At 48.7% G+C, this 16,221-nt stretch overlaps 1 protein-coding gene across 1 annotated transcript in view; it reads left to right on the top strand.

The window, feature by feature from the left end:
• The window catches only part of CACNA1B (calcium voltage-gated channel subunit alpha1 B), a 276,187-nt gene that overhangs the window by 235,035 nt on the left and 24,931 nt on the right, over positions 1–16,221 (top strand). The window contains exons 33-37 of the mRNA XM_004390689.1: positions 4,549–4,665; positions 5,031–5,096; positions 6,168–6,259; positions 11,374–11,518; positions 14,628–14,755. Of these exons, the coding sequence (XP_004390746.1) occupies positions 4,549–4,665; positions 5,031–5,096; positions 6,168–6,259; positions 11,374–11,518; positions 14,628–14,755 (548 nt within the window). The remainder of the gene's footprint in view (positions 1–4,548; positions 4,666–5,030; positions 5,097–6,167; positions 6,260–11,373; positions 11,519–14,627; positions 14,756–16,221) is intronic.

Here is a 16,221-nt window from a genome sequence, read left to right as displayed (position 1 = left end):
AAGGTGGCTGTGCTCACCAGCCTAGGCGCTGTGGCATGTCCCAGGCACTGCCCCCTATCTGTGGCTCTGTCTCCTCCAGGAATGTTAGGCACCAGTGTGGTTTCTGAGAGGGGTAGGTGGGCTGAGTTTCTGATTCCTACAGGCCTCCTCCTTGGGAACAGGAGTCGTAACCCCCTGGATAAGAGATGCACACGTTGAGCCCCCAACTGCAAGGACACAGCTTTGGGGTTTCCCCGCTGCTAAGAGGGCATGAAGCAGGGTGCAGTTGGGTGGGTACAGAGAGCACTGGTGCCCTGCCGCTTTCTAGGGACCTTTCCTCCCAAAGAGGCCCCCATAGAAGTCGGAGCCTCCTGTAGTGCGGGCAGCTGAAACAGCCCACACACAGCATCTGCTCCTTGGCAGCTGAACAGTTGGAGTCAGGGCCAGGGCTACCTGTAGTTGTTTTTCAGGTCCTACTTCAAACAAACCTCTTGAGGGAATCCCCCAGCCCTTGATGCCCATGTCCCGATGGAAGCTCAACTCTGCCTCACCACTGTGGCGCTGAGCTCAGGCATCATCGCCTGGGGGAGAAAAGATGAAAGGAAAGCCATCACGTGGATGTGTGGTTTTTTTCATCTGGAGTCACTTCATGTTTACTTTGTGAATGCATTTTTTTTTCCTTAGGCAAAAATGTGAGTGTCAGTTCTCATCCCCCACTTAAAAGTCAAAATAGCTCACTAGTCTTAGCAAGGGCGCCTGGGAAAGGGCCAAGTAAGCTTAAAACTGACATTGATTTCTTTGCCTGGAAATAAAAAACAATTGTGTGTGCATCATCTCTGGATTTGCATTACAAACAGAAATGCAAATGATGCTGCTCTGTCACATAACCTACAGGTTTCGGGAACATGTTTTGATTTGGTACATTTTAAGGAAAAGTATGCAAAGTTTACAAAAATCCTAAAATTTTCCAGTGAAGTGTTCAGAGTTTGAGTTTTTGCTCGTCTTGATGACTCATTTTCTCTTTTGTTTTCTGTTTTTGTTCTTGATTTACCTTCACCTACCTGCTGACTCACGCCATCCAACCAACATACAATACGAAAACCCATGTCTCCGTCTGTATGTTGTGCACCTGCTGCTCAAACCACCCCAATCTGTAAATAATATGCAAATGTCCATCCATGAAAACATCACATATAGGAAACGGTTGGTTTCATGACTTTACACGGTTCCTAAAGCCCCTTGCTCTGCCTGCTTGCTTCGCTCCTCCATCTCTTGTTCCCGTGGCTCAGACCACTCCCTCTCAAGGCTCGTGGCTGCTGTCCCGCTGCACCCTCTCACCTCTGGCCCTGTCTGCACTGTTACGCCTCCTGGGACTGTTTGATCCCGGGAACTGGCCAGGCATGGAAGATGGGGGTCTCTAGAGTGGGAGGGGCAAGTGCCAAGGGCAGTTTTTCCTGCTGGGACTGGCTCAGAAGGGGGAGGTCTGGGCAGGACATGGGCTTGGCCCTGAAATGCAGAGTTCATGGTTCCTGCTGCACAGCACTCTCCCTTCGGCTCTGTCCCCCAGGACAGCTCCTTCCTTAGGGGTCAGGCCTGGCACAGGGCCGGGAGTGTTTGGGACGTAGAGATTCTGGCCAGGATCATAGAGGAGCCTGTGTTCATGATCTAGATGGAGTTAGGCCAAGCAGAAAGGCAGTGAGCTCTGCTCAGGATACAGTGAGAGCCCAAGATCCTCATCATCCATGCATAGATGCATGTTCTCCATCCGTGTGTTCTTGTGGGCACGGAGCTGTAATGGAGGCTCCCTTCCAGATCCTTAGGAGTTCTGACAGAAGAGCAAAGATGCTTGCTAGCAGACCAGCTGTGACTGTGGAAATTCACGTAAAGCAACAGATATCTGAGACTCCTGTTATAGAAAGTGGATGTTTTGTGATACAGGGTCTTACACCTGGAGTAGAAGAACCGAAGTTTTTAGAAAATGCCATTTTATGCTGCAGAAATGTCCAAAGGATGGCTTCTGTATGGCTTCTGACTTCCCTCAGTTAGGTTTCTGCTCAGATGCCTTTGATCAGGGTTCTTTCCCCTCAACCTTCACCCTTGCCCCCCATCCTTCCTATCCCCTCTGCTCTTTCTTCATAGCATACCTCACCACTTTACATATCATATGTGTGTACACCTGTGTCTATGTGTATATGTATGTGTGTATATATGTGTATGTATGTGCATGTATGTGTGTATACATGTGTATACGTACCTGTATATTTCGTGCTTGTGTGTGCAGGTATGTTTAGGTGTATGTGTGTTTCTGTGTGTGTATGTGTGTGCATATATGTGTATGGATATGTGCCTGCACATGCATACGTGTATGTGCACACATATGCACATGTGTACATATACACGTGTGCATATGTATATGCCCACATGTGTATGTATATGTATGTGTGTACATGTATGTGTGTGCATGTATGTATGCATATGTGTGTATGTGTATACATGTATATGTGAATGTTAATGTATGTATATGTGTCAATATATGTATATGTGTGCATGCATATGTGTGTATGTGTGCCTGTATGTGTATATGCATGCACCTGTACATATGTGTGTGTGCATGTATATGTATGTGTGTGTATGTGTGTGTGTGCATGTATGTATCCCTTAACCCAAATTCCTTTTCTCAATTGTTCCTCACCACCAGAAATGGGTGTTCATAATGTCTCCACTTTGTAGATGAGGAAGCTGAGGCTCAAAGGAGCAAGGGGACCAGTGTCCCCTCAAGGTGAATTTCCACCATGTTGTGTGGTGGATGATGTTCCTTTAATGGTGCTCTAGACGCTTCCAGACTCAGTCAGGTGGCCACCAGGAAGGGCCTAGTCTTGAAGTCAGTGCAGCTCCTGCCACCTGGTGCAGCAGGAACCATGGGTACTCCGGAAGACGAGGCCAGGCTGTGTCCCCTTCTGGGGTGGCAGAGACCAGAGGTGATGGTGCACTGCACAGCCACGGGCTGCCACATGCTTGCTGCCCTGCCGTGCACAGCCATGGGCTTAGCCCCTCGTACCAGGCTGGGGACGTTCTGTCTTTATGGCTCTCTTGGGCTGCTTGCCTGAGAACCCACCAGAGGCCTGAGAGAGAAACCTTGTCCATGGCAGCTGCCCAGTGCTGATGGCTGTTGCCTGGGGCGGGGACTGACTATGCTGACTGGCCTGGGCGCTGGGCTCCCCACCCTGCTGTGAGCAAAGCAGCTCTACCTTACCCCTGTCCAGGGATTTCTTGGCCATGTAGACAGCAGCCCCCATCTCTGTGCTCATGCTCAGCAGGCAAGTGCAGGCCCTCCCCAGCCTTCCTATCAGGCCCAGCCACTAAGAGTCTTTCCAAGCACACTGTGTACCCTCAGCCACATGCTGAGCCCTCTCTGGCCTCTTCCGATGGGACACACTTGGCCTGCCTTGTACTGAGACCCTTACGGCACTGCTGTGGCCTAGCCCCTTCCTTCTCTCCATGGCTCCCATGTCCCTGCTGTGAGTCCCAGGGTCCAGCAGACACAGCCCAGACTTCCCAGCCTCCCCCTTGGGAACCAAAGAAACCTGCCCCTGAGAGTGAAGAGCCTCAGGGAAGTACAGATAAGGCAGTGGATAGGCCACTGTCCCTGGGAGCAGGCTCCCTGACCCAGCGCCTGGACTAGCGTCAAGCCAGCCCCAAAAGCCCGTGCAAGAGTCTGTGAGTCTGCTTGCATGAGCCCTGCGCACTGCCCCCATCCACATCTGTGTGCACTTTTCTCTCTGGTGGAGGACTGAATCTGGTGATACAGCACGTCTCAGCCTGAGCTGCACCAAATGGCAGAAAGCTGCTCTCAGGCTCTGCCACTCTGGTCTCTCAGGAGGTACAGCCAGGCGCTCCAGCCCTCCCCACAGCACCCCAGGTCTGAGCCGAGCTTCCTTGCATGGGGTGTGCCCAGTAATTACAGGTGCCCTGAGGCCAGGGTGGAAGCGTCTCTCCCAGGTAATCTCGGCTATCCAGGGGCTTGTTGGCGTGTGTTGAGCTTATTTTTGAGCCCTTGGATGGGAACAGTGCTAGAGCCTACCCAAGGCCTGCATCACAGAGGGGCAGCAGGACGCCACATTCCATCTGCTAAAGCTACTTGCATGGATTTGGAGAAGTCTGCAGGTGCCTGGAGTGGCCCAGGGGCATCTGCCCGGCCCCAGGGGCAGGAAGGGAAGGGCGCGGCCACCAGGCCCAGGCGTCCCTTCAGGGGTGTCCAGTACCTGGGCACAGCTTAGGTGCTGATTCAAGGGGAAGCCGCAGGTGACCTCCTGGCCCCACCTGTCAGCGGGGAGCCTCCTTGGATGGCATCACGGGCCTCAGCTTGTGATGACAGGCTCACCTCTGGAAGGTGTCAGTGCCTTCAGCTGCTTAGATGGGAAGTGGTGATTTTTTTATTTTAGCCTCTCTTTTTAACCATTTCTCTTCAGGGCTGCAGGGCCTCGGGGAGGGCTTGTGGGGTGGGGAACAGCTTGCCTGCACTCGGAGGCTGAGTTCCGAAGGTCAGAGGGCACTCTCTCCTCCCTGCAGAACAACTTCATCAACCTCAGCTTCCTCCGCCTATTCCGTGCCGCCCGCCTCATCAAGCTGCTCCGTCAGGGGTACACCATCCGCATCCTGCTATGGACCTTCGTCCAGTCCTTCAAGGTGACCCCCAGCCCTCACCCTTGTCACTTGCACCCTCTTCCTCTGGAAGACCAGCTGGGTGGTGGCTGGGCATGGACACAGGAGCAGGCCCAGGACCCTCCTTGCAGGGCTGGGAGGGTGGGCTTTATCGTCCTGTTCTGCAGTTTATAAATACATTTAAGTTATCCATGGACAACCTTTTTGACACTCACCAAAGTTCCAGGTGGATTTCATGACCCCAGTTTACAGATGAAGAAACTGTGGCATCATGTGACAGGGGGCATGGTGGTTGTTGGGGGTGGAGCTGGGTCAGCCATGGTGAGGGAGTCTGGGGGCAAGGCAGGCCTCTATGGACCTGCTGATGCCGAGCATCCCCGTATCCGCAGGCCCTGCCCTATGTGTGTCTGCTCATCGCCATGCTCTTCTTCATCTACGCCATCATCGGCATGCAGGTGGGTGCCTCCTGGCGTGGGTGGAGGACTCCAGTCTGCTGTCACTGTGTGACAGCAACAGCAAAACGGCTTTTCGTAAAGCTGCTCAGGCAGCAGCGGGCCTGGTCCCAGACACTAGCTGTCCAGACCCAGGCCCAGCCCCGTCTCCCAAGCAAGTGCAGCTCTGCCTCCCCTGTTGAGCAGAATCGTCTTTAGGTCCAGCCAGCATGGTGGGTCTTATTAAATTTCAATTGATTTCACACTGAGCCACCCAGCAGAAGAGCAGGGAAATATGCCAGTATCCCAGCACCACTGTGCTCCAGGTTCCACAGGGTCATGTAGATTGTGGCACAGGTCAAACTTAGCCAACATGATTTAGATTTCTTCATTTCCCCACTCTGTCAGCTGTGTAGGAAAGCATTTGAAAGACAGAGTAGCGTCCCAGTTATAAACCTTTGGCACGTGGCCGATAGTAGGGGCCGGAGAGTCTTCGCTGGAGCCAAATGTTGATCTCGAGTGGGAGGGTGCCAGTGTCTCCAACGATAGGGGAAAACTGATTTTGAAGCTCTATTTCAGGGATTGTAAGGTTCTCTTGCTTTAAAATTTGTGGAGATGTGATGCTATTTAAAACAAATCTTTTTCCCCCTGCTTCGTATGAGTCATGACCTTTGTTCTTTGGTGGAGTTGTGATCATTCATAAAGTTTTCAACGAGATGCCAGATTTTACGGCTCAGTGCATTACTCTCTCGTTTGTGTTTCTCACTCTAAAAAAATTTAAGATGAATTAAAAAGCCCATTGTGATATTTGCACAGAAGTTTTGGAAGAAGTTTTCAAGGCTCTATCAGAGCTTCATCATCACTGATCAGAGAGTGGAGTTCAAGGCACTTCCTTTCACATACATAGCAGGGCCCAGGCAAATTTAGTACCTGCCAAGCTGTGGGACACGGCCACGTCCGCTAAGGAGAGTCGTCTCTACCGGGGAGCAGACGCTCACCTGTCCCCGTGGGATCCGCACGCACACCCCTCCTGCCTGGTCCCTGGCCTCAGTGCCCAGAGACCAACAGTAGCAGCATGCTGTTCTTCTGTTCCAGGTGTTTGGAAACATTGCCCTAGATGATGACACGAGCATCAACAGGCACAATAACTTCCGAACCTTTCTGCAAGCCTTGATGCTACTGTTCAGGTGAGTCGTTCAGGATATTCCCCCAGCTGATGCCATGCTCAGCTCAGGGGCTTCTTCCCTCGGGATGGAGGCAGCCCTAAGGGAGGGGAGCTGGGAGTCCTGGCCAGGTGGTCCCCTGTTACCTTCACCCTTACTCCCTGGTGGCAGTAAATAGGCCTCCAATGGGACCACAGCCTGAGAGGACTGGGAGGACAGGTGATGCCCCTCTGGGTGGCTGGCTGCAAGCTGTCCATCTGCTTGTTGTATTGTTACAGGTGTCGGTGGGGGCAGGGCAGCAGGGGAGTCACTGACCATTTGTAGCTCTTCAGTGGCCCAAGGGATCCATGTGCAAGGACTACTGGTCTGAATTTCCCCTCCACCTTGCACCATCCCTAAGGGAAGCAGCAGCTCCCAGTGCAGATCCTTGGGGCACAGGGCTTGTTCTGGTCTCAGAGGCCCTTGACACAAGGCTGTCTTTGGAGGCAACTCTGGGTGGGTTCGAACCACCAACCTTTCAGTTAGAAGTTGAGTTGCGCCACGCAGGGACTCCTCATAGGCAGTAGACTCGGCTAAATGAGGGAGACCCAGGAGGCAGGGAGACATGCTCACCATCTCCCCTCTGTCCCCAACTCTGCTGTCAAGCCAAGAGGGCCTCTGAAGGGGGGTGGTTTAGGAGGCTAGAAGTCCACATTCTGGGTGCCAGCTCTAGGGGAAGGCTTTCTCTCTCTGCCAACCCTGGAGGAAGGTCCTTGTCTCTTTGAGCTTCTGCGCCTGGGCAATCTTCACTTGGCTTGGCATCTCTCTTCTCCCATCTCTACTTCTTGCTCACTTGTTTAATCTCTTTTTATATCTCAAAAAAGATTGACCCAAGATACATCCTACACTAATCCTGCCTCATTAACATAATAAAAAAGACAATCCATTCCCAAATGGGATTATAATCACAGGCATAGAAGTTAGGATTTACAACACATATTTTTGGGGAACATAATTCAATCCATAACAGTCCCAAAGATTTTCTTTCCTGGTCTGTGTGTCCTGTGTGTGCCCATCCACTCATGTGTGGCAAACCAGCAAAGTGGCTGCCCAGCAGGAAGCCACACACAAGCTGCACAGAGGAGGACCCATCCTCCATGGCCAGTCATTCACTTTCAACCTATTTGTGTCTTTGTATCTTAAGTGAGCCTCCTGGAGTCAGTATATAGTTGGATGATGTATGTTTTTGCCAATCTCTGCTTTGCCAATCTCTGCCCTTTGATTGTAGAGTTTAAACCATTTACATTTAAAATGATCACTAATAAGAAAGGACTTACATCTGCCATTTTGCTTTGTTTTCCATCTGTCTTATGCCTTTTTTTGTCCCTTATTTCATCCATTACTGTCTCCTTTTGTGTTTAATTGACTTTTTGTTGTGAACTACTTTGATTCCCTTCTCATTTTCTTTTGTGTATATATTTTAGATATTTTCTTTGTGTCCCTGTAGGGATTACATTTGACATCCTAAATTTATAACAATGTAGTTTTAATTGATACCAACTTAACTTCAATAACATGGCAAAAACCTTGCTCCTACATAGCTCTATCCCCTCCCTTTATGTTGTTTTTGTTGTCACAAGTTACATTTTTATACATTGTGTGTCCAATAACATTCGTTTATAATTATTTTAAATCATGTAGGAAATAAAAAGTGGAGTTACAAACCAAAAATATAATACTGGCTTTTATATTTGCCTATGTAGTTACTTTTACTGGAGATCTTTATTTCTTCATACAGCTTCAAGTTACTGACTAGCGTCCTTTTATTTTCACCTGAAAGACTCCCTTTAGTATTTCTTGTAGGGCAGGCCTAGGGGTAACAAACTCCCTCAGCTTTTGTTTATCAGAAATGTCTTAATTTCTCCTTCATATTTGAAGGACAGTTTTGCCAAATATAGAATTGTTGGCTGACAGCTTTTTTTTCTTTCTCTCAGCACTTTAAATATATTATTCCACTGCCTTCTGGCTTCTGGGTTTTCTGATGAGAAATCAGCCGTTAATCTTATTGACGATATTTTGTACATGATGAGTTGCTTCTCTCTCACTGTTTTCAAGATTCTTTGTTTGTCCTTGGCCTTTGACAGTTTGATTATAATGTGTCTTAGTGTGAATATCTTTGAGTTTATCCTACTTGGATTCTATTGAGATTCTTAGATGTGTAGATTCATTTCTTTCATCAAATTTGGAAAGTTTTCAGCCATTGTTTCTTCAAATATTCTTTCTGCTCCTTTCTCTCTCCTTCTCCTTCTAGGACTCCCATGGGGCATACGTTAGTCCAATTAATGGACCCTAGAATCCTTAGGCTGTCTTCACTCTTTTTTCTTTCTGCTCCTCAGACTGGATAATTTCAATTGTCATATCTTTAAGTTTGATGATTCTTTTTCTGCCTACTCAAATCTGCTGTTGAACCCATCTAGTGAATTAGTTATCATACTGCTCAGCTCAAGAATTTTTGTTTGGTACTTTTTAATAATTTTTATCTCTGTATTGATATTCTCATTTTGTTCATATGTTTTCCTGATTTCCTGTAGTTCTTTGTTCTTCTTTTCCTTTAGCTCATTCAGCATACTTAATACAGTTGTTTTAAAGTCTTTGTCTAGTAAGTCCAATGTCTGGGATTCCTCAGGGATAGTTTCTGTCCCTTTATTTTGTTCTTTTGAATGGCCCACTTTTTCTTTGTATGCCTTGTGATTTTTGTTGTTTTTGTTGAAAACTGGACATCTGAATATTATAATATGGTAACTCTGGAAATTAGATTCTCCCCATTTCCCAGGATTTACTGTGTTTTTTATTGTTGAAGCCTATAGTAGTCTGTTTATTTAGTGACTTTCTCAAACTTTTTCTTTTTCTTTTGCAAAGACTATATTCCTTATTATGTGTGATCACTGAAATCTCTCTTCCTTTAGTTTGTGTTCAGCTAGTGTTTCAACAGAGATTTTCTTGAATTCCAGGAGCTACAAAAAAGAAAGGAAACCTCCCCAAGTCTTTACATATTGACTCTGAACTAGGGCTTTCCTTCTATATTTAGCCAGGCTTGCCCTGAGCCCAGGGATCAGCCTAAGGTGAAAGTTTAGGGTCTTCTCAGGTCTTTCTTAGCATGCGTCCTGGACATGTCCATGGCTTTCTAAATTCCTCCAAATATACAAGTGTTTTTGAATGCCCTAATTTACCAAAGAAACTCTCCTTATCTTTTCTTCCCAGACTTCAGGTGGTCTATCATATGCCTCAATTGTAATCTTTTTCCCCATGTGGCTGTGGGTTGTTTGTTATCATTACAATGTTTTCAAGAAATGCCCACTGATTTTCTAGCCTGAGTGAGTTCCAAGTTCAGCAAAACAGAGATGAGCACCCTGAGTCTGTCTTTCTGGCAGCCCCCAGACAGGTTAGAGCAGACAGACACAGTAATTTGTGAACAAAATCTGCTCATCTCATTCCAGAACTCAGGACCAGTGTCTCACACTTGCAACACAGGTGTCCATCTTTAAGACTATATCCATGCTTGGGAGGGAGTGGGGCAAGGGCAAGTAAAAGCACCACAAAGCTTTCCTACTGTTTTTAAATTGTCTTTTTTTTTAAATTCATCGTTTGTTTGGTTTCTGTAAACGTTTGACTGTTTTACAGAGTTCTGACAGTTTCTGCTTGGTTTTCAATGTTTCTGTGGGGGGACAGGAGGTTTTCCACCATTTTGCTGATGTTGCTCTCCTGGACTGTGTTTTAACAGACCACCTTGGGTGCTGTGTAGGGTAGAAGCAAGAAGATCAGTTAGGAAACTATTGCAACAATTCTGGTGAGAAATGATTGTTGCTTGGACCAGGGTGGTGAGAAGTGGTAAGTCTGGCTATTTACTGACAGTAGAGCCAATAGGATTTGCTGATGAATAGGATGTGGAGAGAGAGAGAAGAGGAGGCAAGGATTATGCCAAAGTTTCTGGCCTAAGCAACTGAAAGGATGGTGTCTTAGTCATCTAGTGCTGCTATAACAGAAATACCGCAAGTGAATGGTTTTAACAAAGAGAAGTTTACGTAGGCTAGAAGTCCAAATTCAGGGCATCATCTCCAGGGGAAGACTTTCTCTCTGTCGGCTCTGGAGGAAGATCATTGTCATCAGTCTTCCCTTGGTCTGGGAGTTTCTCCGTGCAGTAACCCTGGGTCCAAAGGACATGCTCTGCTCCTGGTGCTGCATTCTTGGTGGTATGAGGTTCCTCACTCTGCTTGCTTCCCTTTCCTTTTATCTCTTGTTAGATAAAAGGTGGTGCAGGCCACACCCTGGGGAAACTCCCTTTACATTGGATCAGGGATGTGACCTGAGCAAGGATGTCACATCCCACCCTAATCTTCTTCAATATAATCCAGTCTTCCCTGATTAACCACTGGCAGAGATTAGGATTTACAACATATAGGGAAATTATATCAATCACAAAATGGGGGACAACCACACAATACTGGGAATCATGGCCTAACTGAGTTGACTTATGTTTTTGTGGGACACGATTCAGTGGAGTCACCATTTATTGAAATGAGAAAGCCAGGATGGAGCAAGTTTTTGGAGGGAGAGCAGGTGTTTAGTTTTTGTTCATGTTAGGTTTGAATGTCAGATGTCCATAAAGGAATGTTCACTCTGGTACTGAACTCTTAGTGGATCGCTTTTAATAATTAGTGCTTTATCAATTAATGGTCAGTCTGGAAATACAATGCAAGATGATTCTTTTTTTTAATAATATTTTACTGTGCTTTTGGTGAAGGTTTACACAGCAGTTTAGGTTCAACAATTTCTACACAAATTATTCAGTGACATTGATTATAGTCTTCACAATGCGTGAACATTCTCATTATTTCTTTTCTAGTTTTTCCTAGAGGATTCTTTTTAAGAAACACCCATCTTTGACCCAGGCCTTGCACACAGTGCAGGCTGTCCATGGATCAGGATCCTAGAAGAGAGGGCATGCACCTGGGACAGCTCTTCTGGTGCTGAGCTGTTCATTTCCCATCATTTCCTATCTTGGCTGGCTGGGGTCCTGGGTGGAGCTGGAGACCTGCCCTGCTCAGGCTGGTCCTGGGCCTTCCTTTGTGGACCTCATGTGGCTCTGCCTTTCTTCTCAGGAGTGCCACAGGTGAGGCCTGGCACGAGATCATGCTGTCTTGTCTAAGCAACCGTGCCTGTGATGAGCATGCCAATGCCACTGAGTGTGGGAGCGACTTTGCCTACTTTTACTTCGTCTCCTTCATCTTTCTTTGTTCCTTTCTGGTAAGTCCTGGTCACTGTGCTCATCCCTCTTGTGTCTGCCTGTCCTAGTCTTTCAGTACTTTCTTGGGCCCCCCCATCTCCTGATGACCCCTAAGTTTAATCCACATTATGTTACAAGCTGATTCTTTGTTGATGGCCCTTGTGTTCCAGAGTATGGCCTTGTGAATTCTAGAAAGCACCACTTGGTTAAGAGCTCCTTTTGGCCTGGCCTTTACTTTCATGGAAAGGGTTTTAGGTGTCCAGGTGGCAACTGTTCCCTAGTTTCCAGCTTCTAGAAAGACTTTCACCATGGAGATGGGCTAGGACAAGCAGCCCTCCCACCGGTACCTGGGGCAGATCACTGAGGGAGTTGTGGAGCTAGGTCAGGGAGGTGGACCAGGTCCTAGGAGGCTGGATTTTATTCCAAGTCCAGCAGGAAGTGCCAGGAGACTTTAGCCAGGAAGTGACATGATCTGTTCCATGTTTTCAGACCTTGCCCTTAATCCCTGTGGATTTGTCAGGAGAGGGGCTGTAGAGAGAGAAAGGGGACAATTGGGGTAAGGTGGCCTGGAGATGGTAGGGGGAAGCTGGGCCACATTTGAAGTTGGAGCTGACACGATTGATGGAATGGATGTGGTGTGAGGAGAAAGAGAGGACACAGGGCCACCTCCAGAGATGGGGCAGTTGTGGAGCAGCAAGCTGGGTGAGGGAGGGAGGGACTCAGATGCCTACTGGACCTCTGGGCTGGAGACGTAGATTAGGCTTTGTCAGAGTTTGGTGCGTTTATGAGGCTGATGGTATCTTCTAGGTCCCTTCTATGCAAGGTGTGGCTGAAGGCCAACAGCATCTGTATCACCTGAGCAGTCACCAGAAATGCATATTCTTGGGCCCAGACTTACTGTGTCAGCACCTCTGGGAGGAGGGCCCAGGAATCTGAGTAACAAGCTCTGCAGGTGATTCCATGTGTGCTACACCTCAGTTGCTTAGAAAGTAAGGAAAGACTCAGCTCAGGAAGCAGTGCAGTCAGGGTTGAGAAGGAACAGTTATGAGGTGAGTAGGGAGCCAGGAGAGGGCAGTGCCCTGAAAGCCAAGGGAAGAAATTGTCTTAGGAAGGGAATAACCCAGCCAAGATATTGTTGGGAGTTCACGTACAGTGATGACTGAGAACTGTTCCTGGGATATGGAAATGTGGATGCTACCTTTACAAGAGCAGTTTCCTTGGCATGGTAGGAGCTGAAGCCTTATTAGAGTATGTTCAAGAGATAATGAAAACAGCTAGAGGAGACAACTGAACTGTGGGTGGTGCTGAGGAACACTTCAGGTCATGAGTGTGCTTTCCTCTACTTGGCAAAGTGGTAGAGAAGTGGAATGTCCAGGTCTGGGGTTTTCCTAACAGGTATGAGGAGGAAGAGTAAGAAGTCAGGGGGCTTTAGGGTGTATGCAAGACTTTGACAGTACCACTGGATATGGATCAAAGCAGGGTCAGGAGGGAGGTGAGGACCCAAGGGAGATGATGGACAGGGAAAAGTGGCAGGGTCGAATAGATTGAAGGTCCTGGGTGGAAAAGAATTTCTGGAATGCAGGTATTAGAGGAAGTGAGCTGGAAGGGTAGGAGATGGGGTCAGAGAGGGGGAAGTTTGATGTCGAGGTTTTGGAGGTAGTGTCGTCATTGGTGGCGACCAGTGCAACATATAGTCATAGGAGCAAGTGGAGGAGATTATTTGGGATGGGAGTCAAGAACTGAGAGGTCAGCAGTTTGCCTCATCCATGCAGGTAGTAAAAGCAACAAGAACAGAGAGTGGAAGTGGAGACAGAAATAGCGAGCACAGTGCTAAACTCCCCACAAGAAGGGGATTGGTAGATGATGTGAGCATGAGAGAGCAGGTGACTTTTCTTAGGGGAAGGAGAGGACACCCACACTTCAGCTAGAGCATGAAGGTGCAGAGAATACTCAGGGAAGGTGAAGACAGAGGGTTTCTCTGGTGGTAGACTGTGAGCTCTGAAGGGCAGAGTGGATGGTCTAGGTGTGGGGAAGGTTATGCCCTGAGACAGGTAAGCTGGCATGTGGGTAGAGAAACACAGGAATTGTGCTTCCTCAGCTGCCAGAATCCAAGGAGAGGATTTCTGATCTCTCATAATACCCTCATGGGCAGTGGGGAGGGTATACCCTGTGGAGGGTCACTGCCCTGGTGGACACTGGGGCTGAGCAACTTCACCCAGTGCTGAGGAGCTGTGGACATGCACCAGGTTGAGCCCACCACTGGCTGCAGAGGCTCCCACAGAAGCTGCGTGCGTGATGCCCCACCCCATGGCTAGCACTGCCTGAACATGCTGGGACGAGTTGAGGGAGACCCCAGCTTAGCCTTCCCTCTTCCCCACTGTCCTCTGTGTCTTGTCCCTATGAACCCCCCTCTCAGCTTCGCGGGTTCTGGGGCCGTTCCCCTGGTTGAAATGCAGGAGGGTGTGGCTGGAAGCATATCCTGCCAGACTCCCTAAAGGTGGGTCTGCATCTGGTTGGGTCTGATAAAAGTGTGAGTGGAAAAACGGGATTGTGGATGTGCAGGCAGACCCCTTGCAGAGCCCTGACAACAGCACATGTGCCAGTCCTTGTAGCTACTTGACAAGATGGGTATCATCGCCACAGGGAGGAAACAGAGGCTTAGAGAGGTCAAATGTCTTGCCTTATGTGGGTTCAGAACTAAACTGCCAGTCTCTAGAGCCCGAGCTCTTAGCCCAATGCCACTGCCTTCCTTGAAGGCTGGCCTAAGCAGGGAAGAGATGGTGACCCAGAGTTTGGGGATAATAAACTGCAATGACAGGGTGGACTGTGGGCAGCAACTTTGGGGCCTGAATCAGGGCAGGGCAGTCCAAGTAGGGAGAGCTTTCAGAGGAAGAGCCAACAGTTGAATATCAAGGTGAAGTTTAACGTGTGGAATGTAGAACCTGGCACAGGGCTGGTGGTGGTGCTGCTATAGAGCCATCCTGGACACCCAGGCACAGGTCCGTGGGAGGGTGGGCACCCGTTTGGAATGGGTAGCTCTGCTGCCTGACACCCTCACACAAGACTCTGCTGGGGTCGGGGGACAGGCTGGGTTCTCTCTAGTCACCTCTTCTGCTTCCCACCTTGCAGATGTTGAACCTCTTTGTGGCTGTGATCATGGACAATTTTGAGTACCTTACGCGGGACTCTTCCATCCTAGGGCCCCACCACCTGGACGAGTTCATCCGGGTCTGGGCTGAGTACGACCCAGCCGCTTGGTGAGTTGCCCCAAGCTCTGAGAAGCCTGATCCTCAGGCTGGACCGCACCCACAGGTCTCAGGAGAGGACGGTAGGGGACTCTGGGCCTGTGTAGGATGGGCTGGTGTCCCCTCTGCCAGGCGTACTTAACCTCCCAGGCTCCCCAGGTCTGAGAAACATTCCTTTAAGACACTAAGCCTGGCTCTCAGGAGGGTTCCTGGAGGTCATGGAGCACAGCATCAGGCCTGCACTCTGTGGGGTCTGTGAGCCTGGGGGCTCTTCTCACAGGCCCCATCACGTCAGGGACCATAGGGGCGTGGCAGGAGGGCATGTGGAGATGGCAGGAGGTCCTCCTTGTGCCCCCACCATCCTCAGGAAGTTCAGGGGCTTCAGGGGCAAACACAGTTCAGGTCTTAGGGACTGGTAGCTGCTCTCTGCTATCTGCCTTAGGGACAAGAGCCAGCACCCTGTGTCCCTGACACAAACACGGGCCACACATGTGGGCACTCGGCTAAGGGCATTTGAGCCAGATGAGTGATCGGGAAGGCTCTAACATGCTTACAAACCTGCATGGTGCAAGCACAGAGTGACTCATTTCCAGATGTAGCGGCCTCCTGAGAGGAGGGCTCAGGGCCAGAGGTGGAGTTGTTTGGACCCTGTTCCATGACAGGATCCACCACACTGCTGTAGATGTTCATTCTGAGGGCTGAGGTTGCACTTAGCACCTTCTTCTTGTCTGTTCCTTCACTTGTCACTCATCACTCATTCACTCATCACTTGTTCACTCATTCTCTCATCACGCATTCACTCATCACTCATTCACTTGCTCACCACTAGTTCATTCATCACTCACTTGTTCGCTCATCACTCATTCACGCATCACTCATTGCCTCATTCATCCATCCACTTATTCACTGACTCATCCACTCAGCACTCATATCATTCACTCATTACTCATCACTCATTCACTTACTCGTCACTTGTTCACTCGTCACTCATTCACTCATTCCCTCATTCATCCATTCACTCATTCACTCATTCATCCACTCACCACTCATATTGTTCACTCATCACCCATTCACTTATTTACTCATCATTTGTTCTCTTATCACTTGTTCACTCATCACTCATTCACTCATCACTCATCACTTGTTCACTTGTCACTTATCACTCACTCATTCATTCATCCATCCACTCATTCATTCACTTGTTCCCTCATTCATTCATTTCCGTATTCACTTATCCACTCATTCACTAATTCGTTTGTTCATTCACCCATCCATTAATTTACTGACTCAGGTCTTCATCCACTCTTTCACTTGTTCACTCACTCATTCACTCATCCACTTAAGTGGTTTTTACTGAGGCCGTGCTCTGGATGAGGCAGGGCAAGAAGTGGAGGTGGTCTAGACGCTGCTGCTGGGTGAGATCACAGAGCCTTGTTCAGTGTCTCACCCAAAGCAAGGGCTCACAGTGTGCAAGTGAA

Source organism: Trichechus manatus, unplaced genomic scaffold (assembly GCF_000243295.1).
Source record: "Trichechus manatus latirostris isolate Lorelei unplaced genomic scaffold, TriManLat1.0 scaffold00317, whole genome shotgun sequence".
NCBI classification, from domain to species: Eukaryota; Metazoa; Chordata; class Mammalia; order Sirenia; family Trichechidae; genus Trichechus; species Trichechus manatus.
This window is presented reverse-complemented; position numbering and strand designations above follow the sequence as displayed.